Source organism: Scyliorhinus torazame, chromosome 6 (genome assembly GCF_047496885.1).
Source record: "Scyliorhinus torazame isolate Kashiwa2021f chromosome 6, sScyTor2.1, whole genome shotgun sequence".
In the NCBI taxonomy this organism is placed as follows: domain Eukaryota; kingdom Metazoa; phylum Chordata; class Chondrichthyes; order Carcharhiniformes; family Scyliorhinidae; genus Scyliorhinus; species Scyliorhinus torazame.
In genome coordinates this window covers 276,868,874-276,896,465 of record NC_092712.1, presented here as the reverse complement: position 1 = coordinate 276,896,465, position 27,592 = coordinate 276,868,874, and the positions used below count along the sequence as shown (strand labels likewise).

The 27,592-nt window shown below is 48.2% G+C and overlaps 1 protein-coding gene across 3 annotated transcripts in view; it reads right to left on the bottom strand.

Annotated features, from left to right (window-relative positions):
* Positions 1 to 27,592, bottom strand: part of aldh5a1 (aldehyde dehydrogenase 5 family, member A1 (succinate-semialdehyde dehydrogenase)) — a 79,827-nt gene that overhangs the window by 45,140 nt on the left and 7,095 nt on the right. For 2 of the 3 annotated variants that reach the window (XM_072509719.1, XM_072509717.1), the window contains exons 2-3: positions 25,069 to 25,152; positions 19,763 to 19,933 (exon numbers count right to left, since the gene is read on the bottom strand). In XM_072509719.1, the coding sequence (XP_072365820.1) occupies positions 19,763 to 19,933; positions 25,069 to 25,152 (255 nt within the window). The remainder of the gene's footprint in view (positions 1 to 19,762; positions 19,934 to 25,068; positions 25,153 to 27,592) is intronic. The other variant, XM_072509718.1, reaches the window with a different exon arrangement.

Sequence of the window (27,592 nt, the reverse complement as noted above, 5' to 3'; positions counted from 1 at the left end):
AACCCGGTTTGATCTTCCATAATAACATCTGACACACAGTCCTCAATCCTAGCTGCCAAGAGCTTGGCCAGTATTTTAGCATCTACATTGAGCAGAGAGATCGGCCTATAGGACCCACATGCCTCCGGGTCTTTGTCCTGTTTCAATATCAGGGAGATGGTGGCCTGTGACATCGTCGGGGGTAAAACCCCTCTGTCTCTTGCCTCATTAAAAACCCTAACCAGCACCGGCCCCACTATCTCAGAGAACTTTGTATAAAACTCCACCGGATACCCAATCGGCCCGGGGCTTTACCCGATTGCATGGACCTCATGCCCCCCAATATTTCTTCGGTCCTGAACGGGCCCCCAGCCCGTGTATCAACCCCCTACCCACTTTTGGGAAGGTCAGTCCATCCAGAAAGCGCCTCATCCCCTCCAGCCTCACAGGGGGTTCCAAGGTGTAAAGCTTATTGCAGAATCCCTGAACATCTTGTTCAGCCCTGCCGGATCTCCTACCAAGTCCCCCCCCCTTACTGCAGAATCCCTGAACATCTTGTTCAGCCCTGCCGGATCTCCTTCCAAGTCCCCCCCCCCCCCCCTCGACTACCTTCCCTATTTCCCTGGCCACCTCCCTCTTCCTCAACTGCTGTGCCAGCATTCTACTGGCTTTCTCCCCGTGATCATAAATCACACCCCTCGCCTTCCTAAGCTGCTCCACAGCCTTACCTGTGGACAACGCCCCGAACTCCGTCTGTAGCCTTCGTCGTTCCCTTAATGGCTCTGCCCTCGGGGTGCATATCTCCTGTCTATCTGTAAGATCTCCTTTACCAGTCGGTCCATTTCTGCCCTGTCCGTCCTGTCCCTATGTGCTCTAATCGAGATCAGCTCCCCTCTCACTACTGCCTTCAGCGCCTCCCAAAGCACCGCAGCTGAGACTTCCCCTATGTCACTGACCTGCAGGTAATTTTGCATACATTTCCTCACCTTCTCATACACCGCTAAATTCAGTCCTTTTGAACTAACTTTTGATCATGAGCTAAGAGAACCACTTAAATTGATTAAGGAGAAATTGGTGAGTGAGCAGTCTGAAACTACATATTTGGATCACGTGTCAAATTTTAGGGAACGATTAAATAGAACAGGTGAATTGGCTAGACAACATTTAAAAGTTGCACAGCATGTGATGAAACAAGTAGCAGACAAGAAAGCAAAAGTTTGTAGTTTTGCCAGTGGAAGATGAAGTTTTAGTATTGTTACCAGTGGTAGGTGCACCTTTAAAAGCAAGATTTTGTGGACCTTATCAGATTGAAAGGAAATTGAGTGAATTATTTGATAAGAACGCCAGATCGAAGGAAAACTCACCGAGTGTCATGTGACTATGCTTAAAACATATTTTGAAAGGGAAGGAGAGCAAAAGGAGGAGGTTTTAGTGATTCTAGCTCAACGTGAAGAACTCTGAATTTTACATTTCTCAAATTAAATTGGATAACGAGGATGTTCTTAAAATTGGGATAAATCGTTCAATTACCTTCCAGAAGAAAAACAAACTGACCTGAAAGTGTTATTAATATCACATGGGTAAGTTTGTGGAAATAAGTTGGGAAGTACTAAAATGGCTATACATGATGTAGATGTGGGAAATGCTGTCCCAATTAAACAACATCCATGGAGACTTAACCCTCTAAAATTGGCACAGGTTCAAAAAGAAATTGAAAGTATGCTTAAAAATGGCATAATTGAAGTGGGTTGCAGCCAATGGAGCTCATCCATAGTGATGGTACAGAAACTGGATGGTACCCAACGATTGTGTGTGGACTATAGAAAGGTTAATGCAATTACAAGAATAGACTCTTACCCTATCCCACGGTTGGAGGATTGCATTGAGAAAGTGGGACAATCAGCTTTTATCTCCAAACTGGATTTACTTAAAGGTTACTGGCAGGTACCTTTATCCAAAACGGCAAAGGAGATTTCAGCTTTTGTGACTCCAAATGGTATATATTGGTCTGCCCTGGCTCTGTTTTACCTACCCATCTACACCCAGTCTACACTCCCTTGCCCGCTTCCTCAATTCACGCTCCCCTTTCCCCGTTTCCCATCTTTAAACTGAGAAAAGAGACGAACACTAAAACGAGGAAGCACAGTCCCGCACGAAAACATAGTCCATATTACAGTTTTTGTTTTCGGCCCGTCCTCCACTCTCATTCCCTTTCTTCCTCTGTCCTGCCGCTTTCACCGCTGCGCGTCTGCTCTCTCTCTCCAGGTTGTTCCTGGTTACGAACTCATTGGCCTCCGCCGGGGTACCAAAGTAATGTTCTTTCCCCTGGTATGTCACCCAGAATCTGGCCGGGAATAGCATGACAAATTGCATCCCTTTCTTGCAGGGCGTAGATTTCGCTCTATTCAATTCAGCCCTCTTTTTTGCCAGGTCCGCCCCAATGTCCTGGTAGACCCTGATTCTGTGCCCTTCCTACAAGCATGACTTAGTCTGTAGGGCCCACCCCAGAATTTTTTCCCGGTCTTGGAATCGGTGCAGCTTCGCAGTTATCGCCCTCGGCTGTTCCCCAGTTTAGGGTTTAGGCCGGAGCGGCCTGTGTGGCTTGTCCATCTCTGGGATGTTTGGAAAGTCTTCCCTCCGAACTAGATTGCCCAGCATTTGGGCGACACAGCCCGTTGGGTCTCTTCCTCAATCCCCTCTGGCAGACCCACGTTTTGCCACCCGTTGGTTCCTGCCCTTTTCCTTCGCTTCTGCTTCTGACTTCTCGCCGTCCCCTCGATCTGTTATTCGCAGGCATCCTCTTTCCTTCTCGCGCTGTTGGTATTCCGGTGGGTTGTATTCCGGTGGTTTTAAGTGGCTTTTTGGGCCACAAACTCAAGTAAATTCACGGTGTTGGGTGCAACTGGGAGGAGAGCCACCTGATGTGCGTCAGCTCAGCACATCGCCGCCACTGGAAGTCCCGGGTGAGTACATTTACTCATTACAAGTATAAATGTATCCCGGAGACGGGACGGTATTCGGTAGCTGACGAATTCTGAACCCGTGAACAAGGTCTGGCTAGCAGTCAAACGGTGGTGGTTAGTTTGTTAAGGGACGTAGGCGTTGTTGGATATTGTCTGAAAGTGCTTGTGTGTGTGTGAAAAATAAGTGACTGACTTGTGATCCCACAACAAGCCAAGCGACGTGCCTACTACAAGTTGCGCCCGACTAAAAGCAGACTTCAGAGTAGATTCCGGACGGTTCTAGCCCCACCCAGTCATGGCAAGTAAAAAGGTAGAGCTCGAGTGGGAACAGGAGTGTTCCCCTTTGTGCCATTTGGCAGCTAAAACAATAAGATGCTTAAATCGGATTTGAACTTTACTGAGCAGTGAGGTTTCCTGAAAAGGGGGCACCCTGATTTCACACAAAGTTTTGATCTTCAATCACCATTTAGATTAAATAGACATGTCAAAAAGAAAAAGAAAAATCAAATCAAGCTAAATCCAAAAAGACAGACCTCGGGTTCATTGAGGAATGAGGAAGGGAAGGTACAACGTCCCTTTTTCTCACTCAGAAGTATTGCAACCCGATTGATAAAATGTGGAAGCTGGGTGGAATTCAATAGACACAAAAAAAAAGGGAGTGAAGTAAATAGAAGATTAAGGTTAGAAACGTAACAAATGGGTTCCTATCTAAAACAAAATTCATTTCAAATTTACAAGATCGGATTTGAGTTTGAGGTGATGGCATTAAGGCGCCAGGCCAGTGCCTCCGAGATAAACGTGGCAGCAATCCAATTCATTTGGGGGAAAAAAAAACTAGTAACATTTCTTTCAAACACCGGTTAAGTAGCGAACATTGGGAATTGAAATCAGTTTAAAGAACAGGAAAGAAATTTGAGTAAAATTAAAGGAAAGAACAAAGTAAGTTTTTAAGATTATGTGAAGAGAAGCAATGGCGTTCCAAATTTCTCCGACCACTCTCCACCCTTTTAGGTTCTGTAGGAAAATTAACCATTTCAACAGACAGTTGATCTGTTCTAAATTGTCCAAAAAAAATACATCTCTAAGAATAACGAAGCCTATAAACTCAATCATTGGAAATTGACTTAAATGGAATAAAAGAAATAAAAGTTTTATGATGAAGGCGAATGGTAGATCGCGGGCGGGGAGGGGGGGAGAATCGCGCCACGCCGCTCCGACGGCGATTCTCTGGCGACCGGAGAATCGGTGCCAATCACGCCCGAGTGGTCGCAGCCGTGCCGGTTGGGGGCCATTGAAAGCGGCCCCCACTGCGATTCTCCACGCTGAACACGCCGAATCCTGCCGGCGTGGTTTATATACGGTCCCACCCGGCGGGACCGCGGGAGTTCTGGCTGCGGGGGCCGTCCTCGTTGGGGGGGGGGGGGAAAGAGAATCCTACTCCGGGGGGGGGGGGGGGGCCTCCACAGTGGCCAGGCCCGCGATCAGGGGCTACCGATCGGCAGGCACGCTCATTCCGAGGGGGGGGGGGGACGACGACGCCGTGCTGAGTCCCTGTAGGGCTCCGGCATGTTGCCCGGGGGACGGCGCGGAGATGGCAACCACGCACCTGCGCCGGCGTGGAGCCGGCCGTGGCACGCACGGACCCGTGCCGGCCATGTCGGTCCAGCTTTTGGCGCCGGAGCAGCGTACAGCACTCTGGCGCCGATCTAGCACACCCCCCCCCCCCCCCGAGGAAGGGGAGAATGACTGGGCCTGGAGGCCCTTTGACGCCGGCGTCACTTGCGCCGGTTTTGACGCCGACGTCAGTTTGCTGGGATTTCGGAGAATCCCGGTCCTTGTTTAGAATTTTAATCAAGTGATTGCGAAAATGTTTACGAATCTGTAGCCATGAGAGAAGGTTAACTGTTAACTGTGATATTGGCGAGCTGTGAGAATGTGTGTTTGGTTTGTGGATGTTCATACATCTCTTCTAAGGTTATTTTCTGGGACATAACCTTAAGTTTATAATTTGGAAGTTTAGAACAGGAACCACAAGGATGTTTACCTAATTAATTTTGGTCAAAGCATTGAAGTGCTACGTTCCTTTGTGAGTGTGGTGATATTTGTGTGTCGTCTGATATTGTGATTTTGAGATCATAGTTTGAGTGTCTTGAGTCAAACCGCTAACAAACTGAAATATAATTAACAAATCTTTCTTTTCAAAAGTTATCAACCTAGATCCATGTTTATTATTCCAGGGTATTTTTGATACACAGGGAATTTTAATCAGGATATAAATTCACGTACGTAAGAATATAAAAATATTAATTTGATAGGGTAGTTGAAATGCATCTGACCAATCCTGTGTTGGATTAGTTCAGGGTTAAAACTTCCATGAAGGAATAATTCTGAGGTTGCAGAAAGAAATGTAACAGAGAGATTGCTAAATAAAATAGGTCCATGATCATGATTCTTGTTTAAAAAAAAGGGTGGTGACAAAATGAAGTATGGTGGAGAACTCTTACTCTACCTCTTTTCATAGCAGCAGAAATTGACCCTTGCTTGTTAACAGCTGAAGATGTATTTTTAATTGGGAATTACTAAGTTTTGAATCGTCAGATATATTCAAGTTAGTTAACCCACTCTGTCCCAAGCAGAATGGATCTTTTGTGTTTTGCTTTACAAATAACTGCAAGTGGAACAGGATTTGGAGTAGCTTCAGGAATTTGTGATAGTTGGGGAGAGGATTTGGGTTCTATTAAGGTGGCTAACTAAACCACCTTCGTGGTCGGGGTCGGGTTCAAGCACAACAGAATCAGGCGCGCAACCTCAAGAAAAATAGAGAAATTTTATACGGACAAAACCTAACACCTGGTGACGACCAGGACACTTTACTTTAAATTTTCAGATTAAACATTCAAAAGGATGGAACAGCAGCTGCTTCAGCTGTGGGGACTCGTGATGGCTCGAGACCTCAGAACAACTACAAGAGCAGGAACATCATTGATTACGCAACGGACACAGTGTGAATGCAGCTACATGAACTATGGGCTTTATATAATTTTACTGATGAGATATGCATCTCAGCAGCCAGAGACTGGAACAATGATAGAACTTATTTTAATGCGTGGCTGCAGGTACATTCGGGGAAAGACAGATGCGTACACAAAATTGTGCATCTACTTCTTGCGGGATCAGATGCTGGGATATTGTTCATAACGTGAAAGAAATATGTATCGTGTTTAAGTAAGGTTGTAATGAAGCAGGCTGCCAATGCCAAGGTACCACTAGATTTTGAGGCCAGGACGAGCTACACAGGGTAAGAAGGGGCTTAATCAATGATGCAGTGACAGGACGAACACAGGAACATCTATGGTAAAGTCACGAGACATACAAGGGTTAAATGCAAAGGTGGAACAACTTAAAGAGTAATGAAGGGGATCTTAGAGGAAGCAGAGAAAGGTATAGGCAGCCTGGGGGAAGAAGGCCTGGGCATGCAATTGGATGGGATAACAGTGTTAGAGGCCCATACTAAGACAATCAACAAACTCAACGACCAAGAAAGGGAGAAAACTGGAAGGCTCCGGCAGGGGCAGCTTTGTCACACGTATGGCTCATGGATAGTGGGGCAGATAAGGCACAACCTTGATCAGATCAAAAGGGGGAAGGTGCGATTGGATAGACAGCCCGCAACTGACTAAGCTAGCCAAACGACAAGGCTGGACAACTGTACTCTGAAAGGTCTAACCAGAGTATACTCAGAGATTCCACGACTGCAAAATGGGCAAGATAATGGGGGTAGGGGTGGTCCTGATGATCTCTTATCATCACACCGGACTCAGGGGCATTCCCTCACTACCAAATGGAGAACATTGGAATCATACAGGCTAACACATCTCTCCGGTACTATCTCACCAAGACCTCTGCTATACGCAGGAATAATACACTATATGGGATCTCCCTCACGGGGTGTAAACAGAAAGGGGGCATTACAATGTGCCCGACACCCGGTGTGGCAGGGAGTGTTGGACAAATGTCGGATCATCAGAATTCATGGTTGTGTCTTAAGAGATTATACCTGCCCCCATGCAGTTTAAGGTTACGGAGGAAAAGGAAAATACTGCGTCGCCACCACTGTAACCTCCTTTCGCAATAATGGTCTGTTACCAAAAATCCGGGCTTTGGAAAAAGACACAGAGGACGTTTTGCAGAGCGAACGTTGGTGGCAGAGAGTGTGGGATTGGGGATTGAATGTTAATATATACCCTTGGCAAAAGATACCGGCAACCTAAGAGGGTTAACGCCTCTGATAAGACCTTGCGTGCAATTACTACTAGCCTTAGCATGGGACATTAAAGTTTGCCGATCACGACATAACCCAGTTGGGCAGGCAAACTAATTTGATTGATATAATCGACCGCTATTCCTCAAATCACATGACTGCAGCGCGATGAGGCAGGGAATATCTCTCCAATACTATTGGACAAGGTCCAGCCAGAATGGGCTGTGTAGCAGTTTAGAAAAATGTATAAGAATGGATGTTTTCTTTTGTTCGGTGGAGGCATGGTCTGGGTCTTGAGCAGATGCCACCTTCCCGCCAGCAAAATAAACCATTTGATGCGAGGACCAGTGTTGAGTGATTTCTTCGAGATTCTCTTCCACTAACATCAAGCTTAAGAATTTATACATAGCCCTGTCTCCTGGATGCATGTATACTGCCATCAAAACATCCAAACTTGGGCGGCACGTGGTGCAGTGGTTAGCACTGGGGCTGCGGCGCTGAGGACCCAGGTTCGAATCCTGGCTCTGGGTCACTGTCTGTGTGGAGTTTGCACATTCTGCCCATGTCTGCGTGGGTTTCACCCCCACAACCCAAAGATGTGCAGGTTAGGTGGATTGGCCATGCTAAATTGTCCCTTAATTGGAAAAAGAAAATAATTGGGTACTCTAAACTTATTTTTAAAAATCCAAACTTTTCAAAATCTGTGCAACTGATAGTTTACTTTCTTTCCATATTCATAAAATACACCACTTCTCCACTCTGAACTCCACCCATCACATTTCTGCCCATTTCAGCATCTTGTCTATGTCGTCTTTAAGTCTACATCTATCCCTCACTGCAATCTACAATGCTGCCAATTTTCAAATCATCTGCAAACTTTATAATGCTGCTGTCTACACCAGGGGTTAAGTTGTTCATTAAAATGGAGAAAAGCACTTCCAATGGCGGCTAAGAAGGAGTAGGTCGCACATTTGGTGGCTCCCACTCGGATCGGAATTTTGGACCTTTTTCCCCCGCCCGATTTTCTGTCGGATCTGAAGTGGAAAATTAATGTTGGATACGAGGAATCCTACATCAGTGCATGGAGGAGCGGACTCAGGAATGCTCGCAAAGGAAGAAATAGGCGAACGGAGAAGGCTGGGCTGAGGCTGTAATGGGAGAAAGCATGGTGAAGGACCGGAGTTCTGGCTTGACGACCCAGCGGTCGACGGAGCAGTTGATGCAGTTTATACAGGAGGGCTTCGCCAATCAGAAACAGGACTGCTCGGACCGATTAAGGAGTTGATTGCACGACTGGAACTCAGACTGGATGCTCAAGATCGGGCGATCCAGAAAGTGGAGAAGGCACTGACTGAGCAGGAGCACCAAGCTGCAGTGGAGTTGGAGGTGGGAATGTTGAAAGACCAACAGAAAAGGCTCCAGGAGAAGGTGGAGGATCTAGAGAACAAGTTGCGCCGGCTGAACTTGAGAATCGTGGGTCGCCCTGAGGGATCCGACGGAACGGATGCAGGGGCATACATAGCGGCCATGTTTGAGAAGCTACTGGGGGAGGGGACGTTCTCCCAACCCTTGTAGGTGGACAGGGCGCACAGAGCGCTAGCGAGGAAGTCGCGTGTAGGTGATGTCATGAGAATGTCGCTTTAAGACATGGTTAGCTGCTCATGTTACTGCAGTGATGTCAGAGTGTGGGTGGAGCTGAGTGGTTCTGCTTTTTAGTTTCACTTTGAGAAAAGCTTGGGTGTCTCTGTCTTTTTGGTTTCGTTTTTCAGTGTTGTAGCTGAAGTCAGACAAAACAGCTGTATTGTTGAGCTCTCTGCCGTGAAGGACTATCTCTTAATCATTTGGTGAATTCAGAATTATAAATGTTTTCAGTATTGAATGTAAACTCCGATGTGATTCTATTTAAAGGTTTGTTAAGTCTTCTGGGTGAAAAGGACAGCATACAGATTACTTAGTGTTGTATTCTTTGGGGGGTGTATTTGATTTACTGGTTGCTAAGATGTTCACTGTTTGTTTTAGAAAGGTTAACTTGAGTTCACAGAATGAACATTGTTTTGTTTTAAAAAATACTGGCCCATTCCTGCTGTACCATACCTGTAGAGTGAGCAGTGTGCTCCCCATACCACAATCTATTAAAAGTTGTGGGTCAGGTGAACTCCATGATACACTTTGGGATTCTCTAAACCCTGGCCCATAACAGTGCCCCCCCCCCCCCCCCCCCCCCCCGAGAGCAATGGTGGTGAGATTCCACAGGTACCTGGACAAGGAGTGCATTCTATGGTGGGCCAGGCAGACATGGAGCTGCAAATGGGAGAACAGCATCCTGCGTATATATCAGGATCTGAGCGCGGACGTGGCCAGGAGAAGAACAGGGTTCAACCAGATAAAATCGACCTTTTTTAAGAAAAAGGTAAAGTTTAGACTACTGTTCCCGGCCCATCTTTGGGTTACGCACGAAGTGCAACATTTCTACTTCGAATCACCCAAGGAAGCGTTGGACTTCCGCGAGAAGGGCTGGTAGCGGACTGAGGTGTTTGGACTGAACTTTGCTGCAGTGCTCATGTGTTTGTTTTCCTCTTCTCTTCAGATATTTTTTTTTTTAAAAAAGAGAAGTTTTTGTCTTTGGATGTTACTTGTAGTGCCTTTTGTCTTCAGTTGGGGTCTGCGGACAAGCTGCTCGAGTTAAAATTTGCATTTGTACTGATGGGGGATGGAGGTGTGAACCTCAGATGTTTGATCTTTTTGATTTTCTTTTGGGCAATTGGGTTGGGATTATTTACGTTTGCATACGTGTGTCTGAGCCGGGGTGGGGGTGGAGAACAATAAGTGGGAAAATGTCTGGCGTCATGGACGGGGGCCACCAAGCTAGCTGGGCGGGCTTGCTCACGGAAGCGCAGTGGGGGGGTGAGTAGATGGTATGCTTGTTGGAGGGGGCTGTGTGTATAGTGCTGTTACTGGGGGGGGGGGGGGGGGGGGAGAAATGTCCTGCTGATGGGGGAGGGACTTTTGCTGTGGGACAATAGGGAGGTCGGGGGGGTGGGCCTGTGGATGCGTGGGCTAGAGACTGGCCCAAGAAAGGTGATAGCTGATCGGTGGAGGGGTGGTGGTGGGGGGGGGGGGGGGGGGGCGGGAGAGAGAGAGAGAGAAGTCCCCCAACCAGACTGATCACAAGGAATGTAAGAGGGCTAAATGGGCCGATTAAGAGGGAACATGTGTTCACGCATTTGAGTGGACTGAAGGTGGACATGGCAATGTTGCAGGAGATGCACCTTAGAGAGTAACTGACCAGGTCAGACTAAGGAAGGGATGGGTCGGACAGGTTTTCCACTCGGGGCTGGACTAAGACTAGAGGGGTCGCGATCCTGATTAATAAGCTGGTGTCATTCGAAGCGGGGAGAATAGTTGCAGATGGGGTGGGGGGTGGGGGTCGGTACATAATGGTCAGTGGAAAGCTGGAGGGGCTGCGGTGGTACTCGTGAATGTGTACTGCCAAATTGGGAGTTCATAAGGAGCATGTTGGGGAAGATCCTGGACCTGGATTTGCATAAGCTGGTTGTTTTGGGGGGGGGGGGGGGGGGGAGAGGGAGGGAGAACGGGACTTCAACACAGTCATTAACCCAGGACTAGACCGATCTAGCTCAAGGACAGGCAGGGTGCCAGCAATGGCAAAGGAGCTAAAGGGGTTTATGGAGCAGACGGGGAAGGGATGGACCCATGGAGATTTGGACGGCCGATAGTGACGGAGGTTTCCTTCTACTCGCCCGTGCATAAAGTGTACTCCCGGACTGACTTTTTTTATCCTGAACAGGGATTTACTGATGGGGGTAGTGGGAGAGTACTCAGCGATTACGATCTCGGATCATGTCCGCACTGGGTTGACCTACAGGTGAGCAAGGAGAGTAGCCAGCGCCCGCACTGGAGGCTGGACGTGAGCCTTTGAGCTGATGAGGTGGTGTGTGGGCGGCTGACTAAATGTATCCAGAACTATCTGGAAGTCAACGACACGGGGGAAGTTTCAGCTGTGGTTGTCTGGGAGGCGCTGAAGGCGGTGGTTAAAGGGGAGCTGATCTCGATAAGGGCCCACAGGGAGAAGGCAGACAGAGCAGAGACGGACCAACTGATAAAGGGAATACTACAGGTCGACAGGAGGTATGTGGAGACCCCAGAGGCAGGGCTTCTAAGAGAACGACGGAGGCTACAAGTGAAGTTTGGCTTGTTAACTACAGGGAAGGCGGTAGAGCAGCTGAGGAAGGCAAGGGGGGGGATCTATGAATATGGGGAGAAGGCCAGTAGAATGCTTGCGCTGCAGCTTAGAAAACAGGAGGCGGCCAGGGAGTTTGGGAAAGTAAGGGACAGAGATGGGAACCTGGTTGGAGATCCAGCTAGGGTCAATAAGGCGTTCGAGGAATTTTACAGGTGGCTGTATGAGTCGGAACCCCCAGCTGAGCCGGAGGGGATGAGGCAATTCCTAGGGGGGGCTGAAGTTCCCGAAGGTGGATGAAGACTTGGTAGATAGGCTGGGGGCCCCGATCGGGTTGGAAGAGATAGCAGATGGGCTGAAGGCCATGCAGTCGGGTAAAGCCCCAGGACCGGATGGGTACCCCGTGGAGTTTTACAAAAAGTTCTCTGGGATGCTGGGGTCACTGTTGATGAGGACATTTAATGAGGATCGGGAGAGAGGGGTGCTTCCCCCGACGATGTCACAGGCCATTATCTCATTGATCCTGAAGCGGGATAAGGACCCGGAGTTATGCGGGTCCTACAGGCCGATCTCCCTACTAAATGCAGATGCCAAATTGTTGGCTAAGATCTTGTCCTCAAAGATTGAGGACAGCGTCCCGGATGTGATTGGGGAGGACCAGACGGGATTTGTTAAGGGGGGGGCAGTTGGCCGCCAACGTAAGAATGCTGTTGAATGTTATCATGATGCCCCCAGAGAGTAGGGACATAGAGGTGGTGGTTGTAATGGACACAGAGAAGGCATTTGACCAGGTGGAACGGGATTCTCTGTGGGAGGTACTGGGGCGGTTTGGATTTGGGCGGAGCTTCATTGACTGGGTCAGGCTGCTATATCAAGCGCCCATGGCAAGTGTTCGGACGAACAGGCTGACATCGGGCTATTTTAGGCTGCACCGAGGGACGGGGAAGGGACGTCCCTCTTCCCGCTGTTGTTCGCACTGGCCATAGAACCGCTGGCAATTGAGTTGAGAGCCTCAAAAGGCTGGAAGGGACTGGTCTGGGGGGTGGTTGGAATACAGAGTCTTGCTATACGCAGACGATCTGCTCTCATGTGTGTCGGACCCATTGGAAGGGATGGAATAAATTATGGGGATTTTGGCCGGTTTTCGGGTTATGAATTGAACATGGGAAAAAGCGAGATGTTCACGATCCAGGCAAGGTGGCAGGAAAGGCGACTGGGGGCGCTGCCGTTTAGAGTGGTAGGGGGAAGCTTTCGGTACCTAGGCATCCAGGTGGCGCGGGAATGGGAACGGCTGCACAAGCGTAATGTGGCCCGACTAGTAAACCAAATAAAAGGAGGATTTTCAGAGGTGGGATGTGCTTCCGCTGTCACTGGCTGGGAGGGTACAGACAGTGAAAATTACGGTTCTCCCGAGATTCCAGTTTGTGTTTCAGTGTTTCCCCATCTTTATTCCAAGGTCTTTTTTTAAACGGGTCAACAAGGTGATTTCAGGATTTGTATGGGCAGGTAAGACCCCGCAAGTTAAAAAGAGGATGTTGGAGCGCAGCCGGGGGGAGGGCGAGCTGGCACTCCCGAACTTTGGTAATTATTACTGGGCGACGAATATAGCCATGATTAGGAAGTGGATGGTTGGGGGGCGTGTGGGAGCGAGTGGAGGCGGCATCTTGTAAGGGCAAGAGTTTGGGGGCATTGGTAACGGCGCCTCTGCCGTTCCTGCCGGCACGCTACTCCACCAGCCCCGTGGTGGTCGCGGCCCTGAGAGTCTGGGGGCAAAGGAGGAGACATGTGGGAGCATCGGTCTGGTCCCCAATTTGCAATAATCATCGGTTTGCCCCAGGGATGTTAGATGGAGGGTTCCGGAGGTGGCAGAGAGCAGGGATCGAGAGGATGGGCGATATGTTTATAGAAGGGAGCTTTCCCAGCTTGAGGGAACTGGAGGTAAAATTTGAATTGACGGGAGGGAATGAATTTAAGTACCTGCAGGCGCGAGACTTCCTACGCAGGCAGGTCTCAACCTTCCCGCTCCTACCACCAAGGGGGATACAGGATAGGGTAGTTTCCAGAGTGTGGGTGGGAGAAGGGAGGGTTTCAGACATTTATAAGGAGCTTATGGGGTCAGAGGAAACACAGACCGAGGAGCTGAGACACAAATGGGAAGAGGAGTTAGGTGGAGCGTTAGAAGATGGTCTCTGGGCGGATGCGTTGAGCAGGGTCAACGCGTCCACAGCATGTGCGAGGCACAGCCTGATACAGTTCAATGTCATTCACCGGGCTCACATGACAGTGGCCTGGATGAGCAGGTTCTTTGGGGTGGAAGACAGGTGGGCAAGGTGTGCGGGAGGACCAGCGAACCATGTTCACATGTTCTGGACATGCCTGAAGCTTCGGGGATTCTGGCAGGGGTTTGCGGATGTCATGTCCAAAGTATTGAAAACAAGGCTGGCAGAGAGTAGGCTGTCTATCAGCTTTTTATTTTCGTCCAGAGGTGGCGATTTTCAGGGTGTTGGAAGTGTCATGTGAGAGTACCTTTAAGAAATGGGTGTTTACTGCTGCAGTGATGTCAGAGAGTAGGCTGTCTATCAGCTTTTTATTTTCGTTTTAGGCTGTTTGCTGCAGGGTGTTTTAGTTTCGTTTTCAGAGCTGGATAGCTGCAGTCACAGCCAGAAGGTGTATTAGAGACTCTCTCTGTAATCTAAAGACTGTAAATCGATCATGGTGATTTAAAACTAATAACAGTAGTGACTTTAACCTGATGTGCTTCTGGTAACAGGTGTTTTAAGTCTTATGGATGTTAAAAGGAAAGCTTAAAGGATTACTTAGTGTTGTATTCTTTGGGGATTGTATTTGTATTAATGGTTGCTGAGATGTTCACTGTATGTTTTAAAAAGGTTAACTTGGGTTCATAGAATAACCATTGTTTTGCTTTAAAAAATACTTTTCCATTTCTGCTGTACTACACCTGTAGAGTGGGCCGTGTGCTCCCCATACCACAATCTATTAAAACTTTTTTGTTTAAAAAAAAAAATAATTTTTTTATTGAGGTTTTCACAAAATATCAACAACAAAATGAAAAAGGAACCCAATAGAATTAAATACAGAACAAAATAAAACCCCCGTGCCCCCATCCCCTATACATAAATAATAAATTAACACCCCGAATTAACACAAAGCAAACATAGCAAATATATACACCCCCTCAGATCCCCCAGTGTAAACAAACAAAAATAAAATAGAACCCCCCCCCTCCCCTCGTTGCTGCTGCTGCTGACCATTGTCTACCGTCCTGCTAGGAAGTCCAAGAACGGTTGCCACCGCCTAAAGAACCCTTGCACCGATCCCCTTAAGGCGAATTTCGCCCTCTCCAATGTAATAAACCCGCCATATCATTGATCCAGGATTCCACGCTTGGGGGCCTCGCATCCTTCCACTGAAGAAGAATCCTTCGCCGGGCTACCAGGGACGCAAAGGCCAGAATACCGGCCTCTTTCACCTCCTGCACTCCCAGCTCCACTGCAACCCCAAATATTGCGAGCCACCAGCCCGGTTTGACCCTGGATCCTACCACCCCCGACACCGTCTTTGCTACGCCCTTCCAAAATTCCTCCAGCGCTGGGCATGCCCAGTACATATGGGTGTGATTTGCTGGGCTCCCTAAGCATCTAATACACCTGTCTTCACCCCCAAAGAACCGACTGATCCTTGTCCAGGTCATGTGTGCCCTGTGCAGCACCTTAAACTGTATGAGGCTGAGCCTCGCGCACGAAGAGGAAGGGTTTACCCTCCCAAGGGCATCTGCCCACGTCCCCTCCTCAATCTCCTCCCCTAACTCCTCCTCCCACTTACCTTTCAACTCCACCACCGAGGCCTCCTCCTCCTGCATCACCTGGTAAGTTGCCGAGATCTCCCCCCCCCAGAGCACCCTGTCCTGTACTGTGTGTGGCAGCAGCCGCGGGAATTCCACCACTTGCCGCCTGGCAAACGTCCTTACCTGTAAATACCTAAAGGTGTTCCCCGGGGGGAGCCCATACTTCTCCTCCAGCTCACCCAGGCTCTCGAACTTCCCATCCACAAACAGGTCCCGCAGCCTTCTTATCCCTGCCCTGTGCCACCCCGAAAACCCTCCATCCATTCTCCCTGGGACAAACCGGTGGTTCCCCCGTATTGGGGTCCACACCGAGGCCTCCACTTCCCCGCTGTGCCGCCTCCACTGCCCCCAGATTTTGAGGGTAGCCGCCACTACCGGGCTCGTGGTATACCTCATTGGAGGGAGCGGCAGCGGCGCTGTTGCCAGCGACTCCAGACTCGTACCCTCATCAAGACGCCGTCTCCAGCCTCTTCCATGCAGCCCCCCATCCATCACCTACTTACGCACCATCGCCACATTGGCGGCCCAGTAGTACCCACAGAGGTTGGGCAGTGCCAGCCTCCCCCATCCCTACTCCATTCCAGGAACACCCTTCTCACCCTCGGAGACCCTCGCGCCCACACAAACACCGTTATGCTCCTGTTGACCCACCTAAAGAAGGCCTTCGGGATAAGAATGGGGAGGCACTGGAACAGGAACAAAAACCTTGGGAGCACCATCATCTTAACTGACTGCACCCTACCCGCCAGGGACAGCGGCAATGCGTCCCACCTCCTGAACTCCTCCTCCATTTGCTCCACTAGCCTCGTGAAATTAAGTCTATGCAGCGCCCCCCAGCTCCTGGCCACCTGGACCCCCAAATACCTGAAGATCCTCTCCGCCCTTTTTAGTGGGAGCTCTCCAATCCCCCTCTCCTGGTCCCCTGGGTGAACCACGAACAACTCGCTCTTCCCCATGTTGAGCTTGTACCCTGAGAAATCCCCGAACTCCCGGAGGATCCTCATTACCTCCGGCATTCCCCCCCACCGGGTCCGCCACATATAGCAGCAAGTCGTCCGCATAGAGCGACAGCCTATGCTCTTCCTCACCCCGCACCAACCCACTCCAGTTCCTCGACTCCCTCAGTGCCATAGCCAGGGGTTCAATCGCGAGTGCGAAGAGCAGGGGGGACAGGGGACAACCCTGCCTCGTCCCTCGATGAAAGCAAAATTACTCAGACCTCCTCTTGTTCGTGGCCACACTCGCCATCGGGACCTCGTACAACAGCCTAACCCACCTGACAAACCCCTCCCCAAACCTCTTCAGCACCTCCCACAAGTACCCCCACCCTACCTTAGCGAAGGCCTTCTCAGCGTCCATTGCCACCACTATCTCCGCCTCCCCCTCCCTCGCCGGCATCATAATAACGTTCAGGAGCCTCCGCACATTCGCGTTCAACTGCCTCCCCTTCACGAACCCCGTCTGGTCTTCGTGGATCACCTGCGGCACACAATCCTCAATTCTCGTGGCTAAGACCTTCGCCAGCACCTTGGCATTCATGTTTAACAACAAAATCTGCCTGTGAGACCCACACTGCAGGGGATCCTTGTCCCGCTTCAGGATCAAGGAGATCAGTGCCCGGGACATCGTCGGGGGCAAAGCCCCCCCCCCCTCCCTTGCCTCATTGAAGGTCCTAACTCGCAACGGGCCCAACAGGTCCACATATTTTTTTGTAGAATTCGACCGGGAAACCATCCGGCCCCGGTGCCTTCCCCGCCTGCATGCTCCCTATCCCTTTGGCCAGCTCCTCCAGCCCAATCGGGGCCCCCAATCCCGCCACCAGTCCCTCCTCCACCTTCGGAAATCTCAATTGGTCCAGAAAGCGGCCCATCCCCCCCTCCTCCAGTGGGGGCTCGGACCGATACAGTTCCTCATAAAAGTCATTGAAGACCCCATTGATGCCAACCCCACTCCGCACCACACTCCCTCCCCTATCCTTAACTCCCCCGATCTCCCTAGCTGCGTCCCGCTTCCGAAGCTGATGCGCCAGCATCCAACTTGCCTTTTCCCCATACTCATAAATCGCCCCCGGAGCCTTCCTCCACTGCGCCTCCGCCTTCCTGGTGGTCAACTGGTCGAATTTGGCCTGGAGGCTACGCCTCTCCCTCAACAGTCCCTCCTCAGACCTCCTGTCTCCCCTCACCATCTCCCCCACCAGCCTTTCCCTCTCCCTCTGCTCTCCTTGTGGGCCCTAACGGAGATCAGCTCTCCCCTAGTCACCGCCTTCAGCGCCTCCCAGACCATCCCCACTTGGACATCCCCGTTATCGTTGGCCTCCAGGTATCTCTCTATGCTTCCTCGGACCCGCTCACTCACCACCTCGTCCGGCAACAGCCCCACCTCCAAGCGCCACAACGGGCGCTGGTCCCGCTCATCCCCCAGCTCTAGGTCTACCAATGCGGTGCGTGATCCGAAATGGCTATCGCCGAGTACTCGGTATCTTCTACTCTCGCTATCAGCGCCCTACTCACAATAAAAAAGTAGATCCGGGAATAAGCTTCATGAATATGCGAGAAGAATGAAAATTCCCTCGCCCCCGGCCTTGCAAATCTCCAAGGGTCCACCCCTCCCATCTGGACCATAAACCCCCTCAGCACTTTAGCCGCCGTCGGCTTCCTACCCGTCCTAGACCTGGAGCGATCCAGTGCCGGATCCAACACAGTGTTAAAGTTCCCCCCCCACCCCATTATCAGGCCCCGCCACTTCCTAGTCCAGGATCCGACCCAACATGTGCTGCATAAAACCCACATCGTCCCAGTTCGGGGCGTACACGTTGACCAGCACCACCCTTTCCCCTTGCAGCTTACCACTTACCATAACGCACCTGCCGCCATTGTCTGTCACAATGCTCGACGCCTCGAACGACACCCTCTTTCCTACCAAGGTCGCCACCCCCCCGATTTTTGGCACCCAGCCCCGAATGAAACACCTGACCTACCCACCCCTTCCTCAATCTTACCTGGTCTGCCAATCTATTAAAAGTGGTGGGTCAGGTGAACTCCATGATACACTTTGGGATTCTCTAAACCCTGGCCCATAACAGAAGATCCGGGATTCCAGGAGGAGAAAGAGGCAGACGTTCTGGCCTTTGCCTCTCTGGTAGCCCGGAGACGGATATTATTAGCTTGGAGGGACTCAAAGCCCCCGAAGTCAGAGACCTGGCTAACTGACATAGCTAGCTTTCTCTGTCTGGAGAAAATCAACTTCGCCTTGAGCGGGTCAATGTTAGCGTTCGCCCGGAGGGGGCAGCCGTTTGTCGACTTCTTTAGGGAAAATTAACCATCAGCAGAAGGGGGGTGGGGGGAAGGGGAGGGGGGCTGTGGGGGTAATTTAGTGTAGAGTAGGAGGCTAGAAAAGGTGGGACCTGTGAGAGAGGAAGACGGCTTTTGTACTATGTTTATAATTGTATTTACACTGTTTCTTCTGTTACTGTTACAAAACCATAAATATCTCAATAAAATGTTTATTTTTTAAAAAAATGGAAAAAAGTAATGGATCAAAACTGACAAGCCATCTCCCAGTCTGGAAAATATCTATTCACCCACACACACTACTTTGGTTACTGAACTATTTCCAGATCCATACCAACACTGTCCCCTTAATTTCACAGGCCTTAACAAACCTCCTGTGTGTCACAATGCTGAAATTCTTCTGAAAATCCATTTATACATTGAAGGTTATTTAAAGTAGTGTTAACAAAGGATTCATTCAAGTTAGTTAGGTGTGATTTTGGCTGGGACAAGTCCATGCTGACTCTCCTGGAGTAGCCCATAATTTTCCAAATTAAAGTTTAGTTTGGCCGTGGTACTCATTCCTAATAAGCCTCACGTCACCAATATTGGATTGACTGGCCTGTTGTTTCCTGAATAATTCCTCTTCTTCCCTTCTGGAATGGTGACATAAGATTACAAACCTTCTAGTCCTTCAGCACTACTGCTGCATTCATTCAGAACTGAAATAATGTGACAGGCATATCTGGTATTTCTCCTTGCAGTTCTCCCAACAACCTAGGATGCATTCCACTTGGACCAGGTGAATTACCAACTTTCAGTAATGCTAACCTTTATAATACAAACTCTCCAATACGACTATGTCTATAACTTACTTTTTTTTCCTACGGTGTAATCTTGACATTATCCACCTCCTTCATAATGATAAATGCAACATGTTTACTTAATACTTTAGCCATGTCCTCTGCATGAAACCTTCCCTTTACTGTATATATTACTGTATATAACATTTTCTCTTGCTGACCTTACATTTCCAAACCGGTTTACAAAATGATTGTGTTTGACTTAATGCTGCCTGCTCTTCTTCAAAGCATTCATCCAAACATAGCACAAGGGGAGGGAGGTGGACCTAGGTGGGGTACTCTTTCAGAGGGTCGGTGTAGACTCGATGGGCCAAATGGCCTCCTTCTGCACTGTAGGAATTCTACGGTGCATAGTACTCACAGGAGTTATAATAGCTGCTACTCCTATTGGCTGCTTCAGGATTAGGATCCTCCGGTCTGGGGAAGTAGTAGAAACAACATCTCCATATACTCGACGAGCTTCTTCTGAAAACCATTCCAAGAATGATGCAGCGTACAGTGTTTCACCCAAGGCTTCTTTCAGTGGTTTTCCCTAAAGAGAACAATTTACCAAGAGATAGGATTGCTACTGCAAGGATGCAAAAACAATGATAAAAGTATTCACATTGATATTAGATGCAGAACATGGGAGGGCACATTACGAAATTCAGCATTATAAAAGGTTCAGGGATCAGATATCAACACAAAGTCCATTGAAGTTAAAGCTCTACAAGTGTTAAACTATATAACATTTCAAGAATGATGCATCAATACTCCAGACATCGTACTTCACCAACGATGCAAAGTAACATCCGAGTAGTCCTGTTTGCTATCAAAGTAATTTGGACTTCGTATGAATGATAAACAGAAGTGCAAATCTAAAATCAGGGTTTAAACATGAGAAAGCGACAGGGTCAATCGTGAGGGGTTAATTTCACTGTTCACATTAGATACCACATGGAGTGCAAGTCTATTGGGACCCCTGGGCATTTTGTAAATCCACTTAACCTCAGTTTTCCCACCCTCATCCAAAACTCCAATTATTTTAATGTAAATGCAGTTCTTCTGGTAGTGTCGATAGCCTTACAGTCAGTACCTTTCATATTATGGCCGATGAAATACTTGTGCTACTGGTGCCTTTTTTCCTTTATTTAGGAATATGGATGACACTGGCAATGCCGATATTTATTACTCATCCCTAATTGCCTTCAAGGAGGTGATGGGTGAGCCACTTGCCTGAACCACTGCAGTTCATGCAGTGTAGGCACACCCAGTGCCAGAAGGTAGGCAATTTCAGGATATTGACCCAGCGATCAAGGAATTGTGATATATTTCTAAGTCAGGGAGATGTGTGACTTGGAAGAACATTTTGCAGGTGGTTGTGTTTCCATGTATTTGCTGCTATTGTTCTTCTTAATGGTAGAGCCCACGGGTTTAGACAGTGCTGTCAGAGAAGCTTTGGTGAGTTGCTGCATTGTATCTTGCAGATGGTACTGCAGGTACTGTGGTGGAGGGAATAAATTTGGTCAATGCATCACTAATCAAGTGGGCCGCTTTGTCCTGGATGGTGTGGAGTCTCTTGAACGTTGGAGCTGCATTCTGGATCCATCGCACAACTGACTCCTGTATTTTAGATGGTGGAATGGCTTTGGGGAATCAGGAGGGGAGTAAATCACTGCACAGTATCCAGGCTCTGACCTGCTCTTGCAGCCACATTATTTATGTCATTATTCCAGTTACGCTACCTGCCAATGGTAACCTCTAGGATGTTGATGCTGTGCACTTCAATGATGGATGAAAGTTTTAGAACAGGTTAAATTCTCTCTCATTAGAGATGGTTATTTCCTGGCTGTAATGTGTGGCTGAAATGCTACTTGTCACTTAGCAACCCAAGTATGGATGTCATCCAGGTCTTGATGTATGCAGATATAAACTGCATTATTCTTTTGGTGGAAAGAAGATGAATGACAGAGCAACCGAAACGGCTAGGTCTAGGACACCATCATAAGGAACTCCTGTAGAGGTATTCTGGGCAGAGGTGATTACCCACGAACACAACTATTTTCCTTCGTAACTTTTCCTCACACTTAAAACAAATGGATTTCGACAATGTTTCGGTGAGATTTCGAACATAGGACCTTTTGTATGTAAAGCAAACATGATCTTGAACGCAGATGTAAAGCAGAAATGATAACCACCACTACGCAATAGGGTACAAAACCTGTGCGTTGGCCAACAGGAAACAACTGCAAAGGTTTCATCTGGAATTTGAACCCAGGACCTCTCTCAAGCTTTCTAACTGCAACACCCAGAATGAGAACCATTGCCCTAGACCAATGAGCTGTCACACGAAGAATAACTCCAATCACTGAAGAAATGTCCTCCTATTCACATTTTAATGGGGCTCTTTGATGTCACACACTGTCAAATGCTGCCTTGATGTCAAGGGCAATCACACTCATCTCTGGGGTTCAGCATGATTGGCTATGTTTGGACCAAGGATGTACAAGTTGCACTCAGCTGACAGCTAATCCAATATAAATTTAATGGGATTTGTCATTCCCAGCTGCAGTGACCCGTTGAAAAGTGGTTAGTGTTTCGGAGCGTCGCCAACAGCTGAGGTTATCCATGGTGGTCCCACCTTCTCAACCCTGCCCCTCACCAGAGGTGTGGCGACCTTCGGGTTAAATCACCACCAAACAGCTCGCTCTCAAAAAGGGGAAAGCAGCCTATGGTCCTCTGGAACTGTGGTGACTTTCATTTCATTTCACACCACATGGACCAGCAAATCAAGGCGGTGGTTCAGCACCACCTTCTTAAGGTGAACTAGGGATGGGCAATAAATTCTGGCTTAGCTAACAATGCCCATAGTCCTTAAATGAATGAACAATAAGGTGAGTGACATCTCCGGTGTGTGAACTGGAGGCACATACACCTCACTGATACCAACATAAAAGGGTTACAAGTTATTCTGTACTTCTAAATTGTAAATTGAAGCTAACTATTACAATCAAATCTGAAGAGTTCCCTGGTAAAAATGCAAATTAAACTGAGATGAGTGACTGACGACGAGGGGATTTTCACAGTAACTTCATTGTGGTGTTAATGTAAGCCTACTTGTGACAATAATAGAGATTATTATTGTTAAACTTGCTTTTCCTAAATAAGTTAGGCTTTAAGAAGAAACCTGGAGCATAACTTCGCCTAAATTTCAAGCAGTTCAGCAATCCAACTTACACTTTAATGCAACATACTTAAAACATTTTAGTCACCAAATGAAATAGATTTTTTGACATTTTACCTCCACATTAAAAAAATTGTGACCCATGTGTGTGTGCGGAAGAGAGACAACTAATTATGCACCTGCTATTGCTTTTATTTAACCGTCTAAAAATTTCAGAAGGTGTATGATGCCAAAAAAATATTTTCCTCAATATTAAACAAAATCGCAATTTCAATTGTAACGCAAGTGCAAAGTTTTCAGTTCCCTCACCTGATTCGCTGACTGAAGATGTAACTATTCCAATTCCTGACACCTGTGAGACATACAGATAGAGGGAGGCAGACAGAAGGCTTTTTGTCATTCTATTATTCTTGATAAAAAATTTAACAAGTTGGATTTTGAAAAGAAACAAAGGCTCTTAGGGGACAGAATTTGACAGTATGTTTGGGGGGTGGCGGAGGAGAGAAACGAATTGAGAGCAAGAGGGTTTCTAACTACTTGTCATCTGCCCTTTCTGGAAAGTCAAAAGAAGTGAGGGATAAATAGTCACAGGCGATGTTCGTGACTGCACAATAAAGTAGACTGAAGATACAGTGGTCGAGCATGAAACTCAAAGGAAAGGTCACAGGCCAACTGATGGCAGGAAGGATATGGTAGAAGAGGACAAAGAAATGTAATAGCAATAGGGCGCACAGCAAAGCACGTGATGATGGACAGCAGGTAAAGCAAACTGTTGGAAGACGACAAATTCCCGCGTGCAATATTACAGGAGACTGACTAATATATCTCCAAGAATATTTTTGTCTTGCATGCATGGATGTTAACTCCATACATCAAATTCTGGTACTAATGACGATACCATATTTAGAGCTGAATCTTCCGAAATAGGACCAGGAATTTAAATGCTGGTAATTTCCTGTTAACTTACTTGTTTACAACAAGGATAATATGGTGTGCTCGGTGAGAGTTAGGACATGGGCAGCAACATTGGATGACCTCAAGTTAACAGATGGTCGAATATTTTAGAATCATAGAATTTACAGTGCAGAAGGGGGCCATTCAGCCCATCGAGTCTGCACCAGTCATGGGAAAGAGCACACTACTTAAGTCTAAGCCTCCACCTGGCCCCCATTTAGCATGGCCAATCCACCTAACCTGCACATCTTTGAACTGTGGAAGGAAACCCACGCAGACACGGGAAGTGCAAACTCCGCACAGGCAGTCATCCGAGGCCGGAATTGAACCCGGGTCCCTGGAGCTGTGAGGCAGCAGTGCTAACCACTGTGCCACCTTGCCATCCAGAGGGTGACCAGGAGTTAGAATACTCAAGTCACAAAGGCGTGGATAGGAGTTTCAACAGCAAGTGGACTGAGGTCAGTGTGGAGTTGAGCGATATTACAGCAATATGCAATCTTGACAATGGTGTAGATATACGGTCAGAAACTCACGTTAAAGGGCAGCATGGTGGCGCAGTGGTTAGCACTGCAGCCTCACGGTGCCGAGATCTCCGGTTCGATCCCGGCTCCCTGTGTGGTTTGCACATTCTCCCCATGTACAAGTTAGGTGGATTGGCCACACTAAATTGCCCCTTAATTGGAATAAATGAATTGGGTGCTCTAGAATTTTTTTATTTTTTTTTATAAAAGAAACTCACGTCAATGCAAAGCATGATACCACGGCTGAGAATAATTTGGTTTAGCCTGTTAGTTGCTGGGGGGTTGAATGGAATCAGTGGCTGGGGAAAGGAGTTTGCGACAGGAACTGAAGACAATGGCATCAGTGTTCTCAATATTTAGTTGGGGGAAATCTTTGCCAAGCCAATGCTGGATGTAGGACAAGCAATCTGACAGTTTTGGGACAAGTGAAACCAAAAGCATACGTTATTTTTGAAAGTCATTTTGTTTTATATTGGCTTGATTACACATTGGCACTCCTGCAATAAGGAACAAGATTTAACCCGTAATTTATATAAATCTTCATTCATGTTACATTGCATATGCGAAGGCACAATAGGCCCACATAACCAATCTTTTGTTTCAACGAGGATTTAACGCACAGCACAGGTCGCATGCCAGTAGCCACTTACTGAAATCACCAGCATGATTTCAGAACATCAACAACTAGTCTTTTAAGGCGACGAAAGATATTTTAAGAGCTCAGATTTATGACTGACTTCAGATTTTCACCTTATGGATAGCCTACACAATTCAGAAGCTACTCAGTTACTATTGAATTCCAGAATTACTCAGCAGAGTAAAAGGTTAATTATTTTGCAGGTCCTCACACATACACACACTCTCTTCCCCCGTATCATACCCTCAGATTTGACTTATCGCTTTAATCTTTTGCTAGTTTTTACTGTTAGCAAAATAGATACACTACTTTTTCTGATGAATTTTTGTTAATATAACTGATACCATGTTAATGTCTTTTCAGTTAGTTAATCACACTGGTGTTTTACTTACATTTTCTGCAGTAATTAGCCTTGCGAGCTCATTTTTGTTTTTTAGCATCAAGTCATACCATTTTCTTAATAAATTACTTCGCTCCTGAAAACAGAAATATCAAAAATGGCAAGTAGAAGGATATACAGGAGTGGAACACAGTGCAATAAAACCTTAGCAGGAGATAAGCAACTTTGGTCCCAAAATCTACTCTTCACCCTTTATGGGACAAATTACTTTGACCAGTGTTTACCAGAGTCTGACATAATGCCTGGATCTGACAGATACCTGGATCTCCCTCAGCACTGGATTGACATCCCTCTCAATCAGCACACCAAATCCTCCTGATCTTTATGTGGACCCATTTTTACATCCTTATTCCTCTTCCCACCCTCATTACGTTATTTACTCATTTTGCATATTTCAACTCAGAGCTAGTTTGAGCAAATCCTTTCACGTTTGGACTCAAAATCATTGCTCCACATCAGAATAAGGTATATTGCAACCATCCCAGTTAGCAACAAGATTACTCCCCCACCCCTCCAAATCTATTATACGATTCTCATTCTCCCAAAAATAAAGTGCACATGACACTTCATGTATATAAGACAATCCTGATCCCGACACACTTCATATATTGAGTGATTAGGGAATATTCAAAAAGATTCAGTGATCGGAAGACAATAATGGCACAGGAGAATACATAACATTGACAAGTATGCATTCATATTCCAAAAGAGGGGAACCGGGGGGGGGGGGGGGGGGGGGCAAAGAGAGGGAGCGGGTGGGGGGGGGGGGGCAAAGAGGGGAGCAGGGCAAAGAGGGGGAGCGGGGGGCAGAGCAGAGGGGGACAGGTGGGGGGCAAAGAGGGGGCCGGGCGGGGCAGTGAAGGGGACAAGGGGGGTAAAGAGGGGGGATGGGGGAGGGGGGTAAAGAGGGGGACGGGGCAGACAAAAATGGGGTTGAGGAGAGGAGACAAGAGGGGAGGAGGGGGGCAAGAGCGATCCACTGTCACCCTAGCCGCCCCCTACCCGGCCTCACCTTGCTGGTAGCCACTTTCCAGCTCGCTAAGCTTCTGTGAGCCGCCCTCACCGCCTCTCTGGCCTCCCGTGGACCACAATTCACCACTTCTAACAACTGCTGCCCGCTTGCCGGGTCCGTGACCCGGAACAGAGCCGCGCCATCGGCATCCAGCCAGTGGCCCATGTAGGCCTGCAAACACAGCAGCCCGGACTCCGCCTGGCTTGAATACAGCCGTGGGGCGGAGCGGGGGCCCGCTGCCGCTTCCAGCGCCCAAATTCCACTCCGCAACCCCCGTAGCATCGTCCCTAAACTGCCCAGATCGAGGAGACAGTGAGTTGGAGGCAAGAGTAACCCTGCCTCCCAAAGGGCTCCAGCCAATCTGGCAATGGGACAACACCGCCTCCTGCAGCACAGGAGTAGAACTACATTTACACTCCCAGCAATGAATGGCACTTTATAGCGCTTGCCTGGCATGTGTTGAGGACGGGGCAGGGTGGGCTAAAATGTGTCAGGTGGCTAGCAGGCCACCTTGAAGCTCCCCCTCAAGCCAACCTTCATAATATAGTAGCTGAGTGAATGCTGAAATTGACAGCCCACATCTCAAATGGATAATTAAAGAACAGTTAGGCTAGCAAGTAAGCTTATCGACCAGGATAATATGCTGCCTATGTCATAATATGGTTGATCAGCAAACTACCCAACCTTCAGGAGAACAGCGAGCACGACACCACACAACCCTGCCATCGCAACTTCTGCAAGACGTGCCAAATCATCCACATGGGCACCACCATTACATGCGAGAACACCGCCCACCAGGTACGCAGCACATACTCGTGCGACTCGGCCAACATTGTTTGCCTCATACGCTGCAGGAAAGGACGTTCCGAGGCGTAGTACAATGGCAAGACCATGCAGACGCTGCGATAACAGATGAACGGACATCGCGCGACAATCACCAGGCAGGGAGGTTCCCTTCCTGTCAGGGAACACTTTAGCAGTCAAGGGCATTCGGCCTCTGATCTTCGGGTAAGTATTCTCCAAGGCGGCCTTCAGGATTTGCAACAATGCAGAATCATCGAGCAGAAACTGAAAGCCAAGTTCCGCACACGAGTACGGCCTCAACCGGGATTCATGTCTCATTACATTCATCTTCCCCATCTGGCCTGGGCTGGCAAAATCCTACCAACTGTCCTGGCTTGAGACAATTCACACCTCTTTAACCTATGATTATCTCTCTCCAGTTGCACTGTTTGGACCTGTAAAGACTCAATTACCTGCAAAGACTCGCATTCAAAGGGCAGCACGGTAACATAGTGGTTAGCACTGTTGCTTCACAGCTCCAGGGTCCCAGGTTCGATTCCCGGCTGGGTCACTGTCTGTGCGGAGTCTGCAGGTTCTCCCCATGTCTTTGTGAGTTTCCTCCGGGTATTCCGGTTTCCTCCCACAGTCCAAAAATGTGCAGATTAGGTGGATTGGCCATGCTAAATTGCCCTTTAGTGTCCAAAAATTTTTAAGTGGGGGT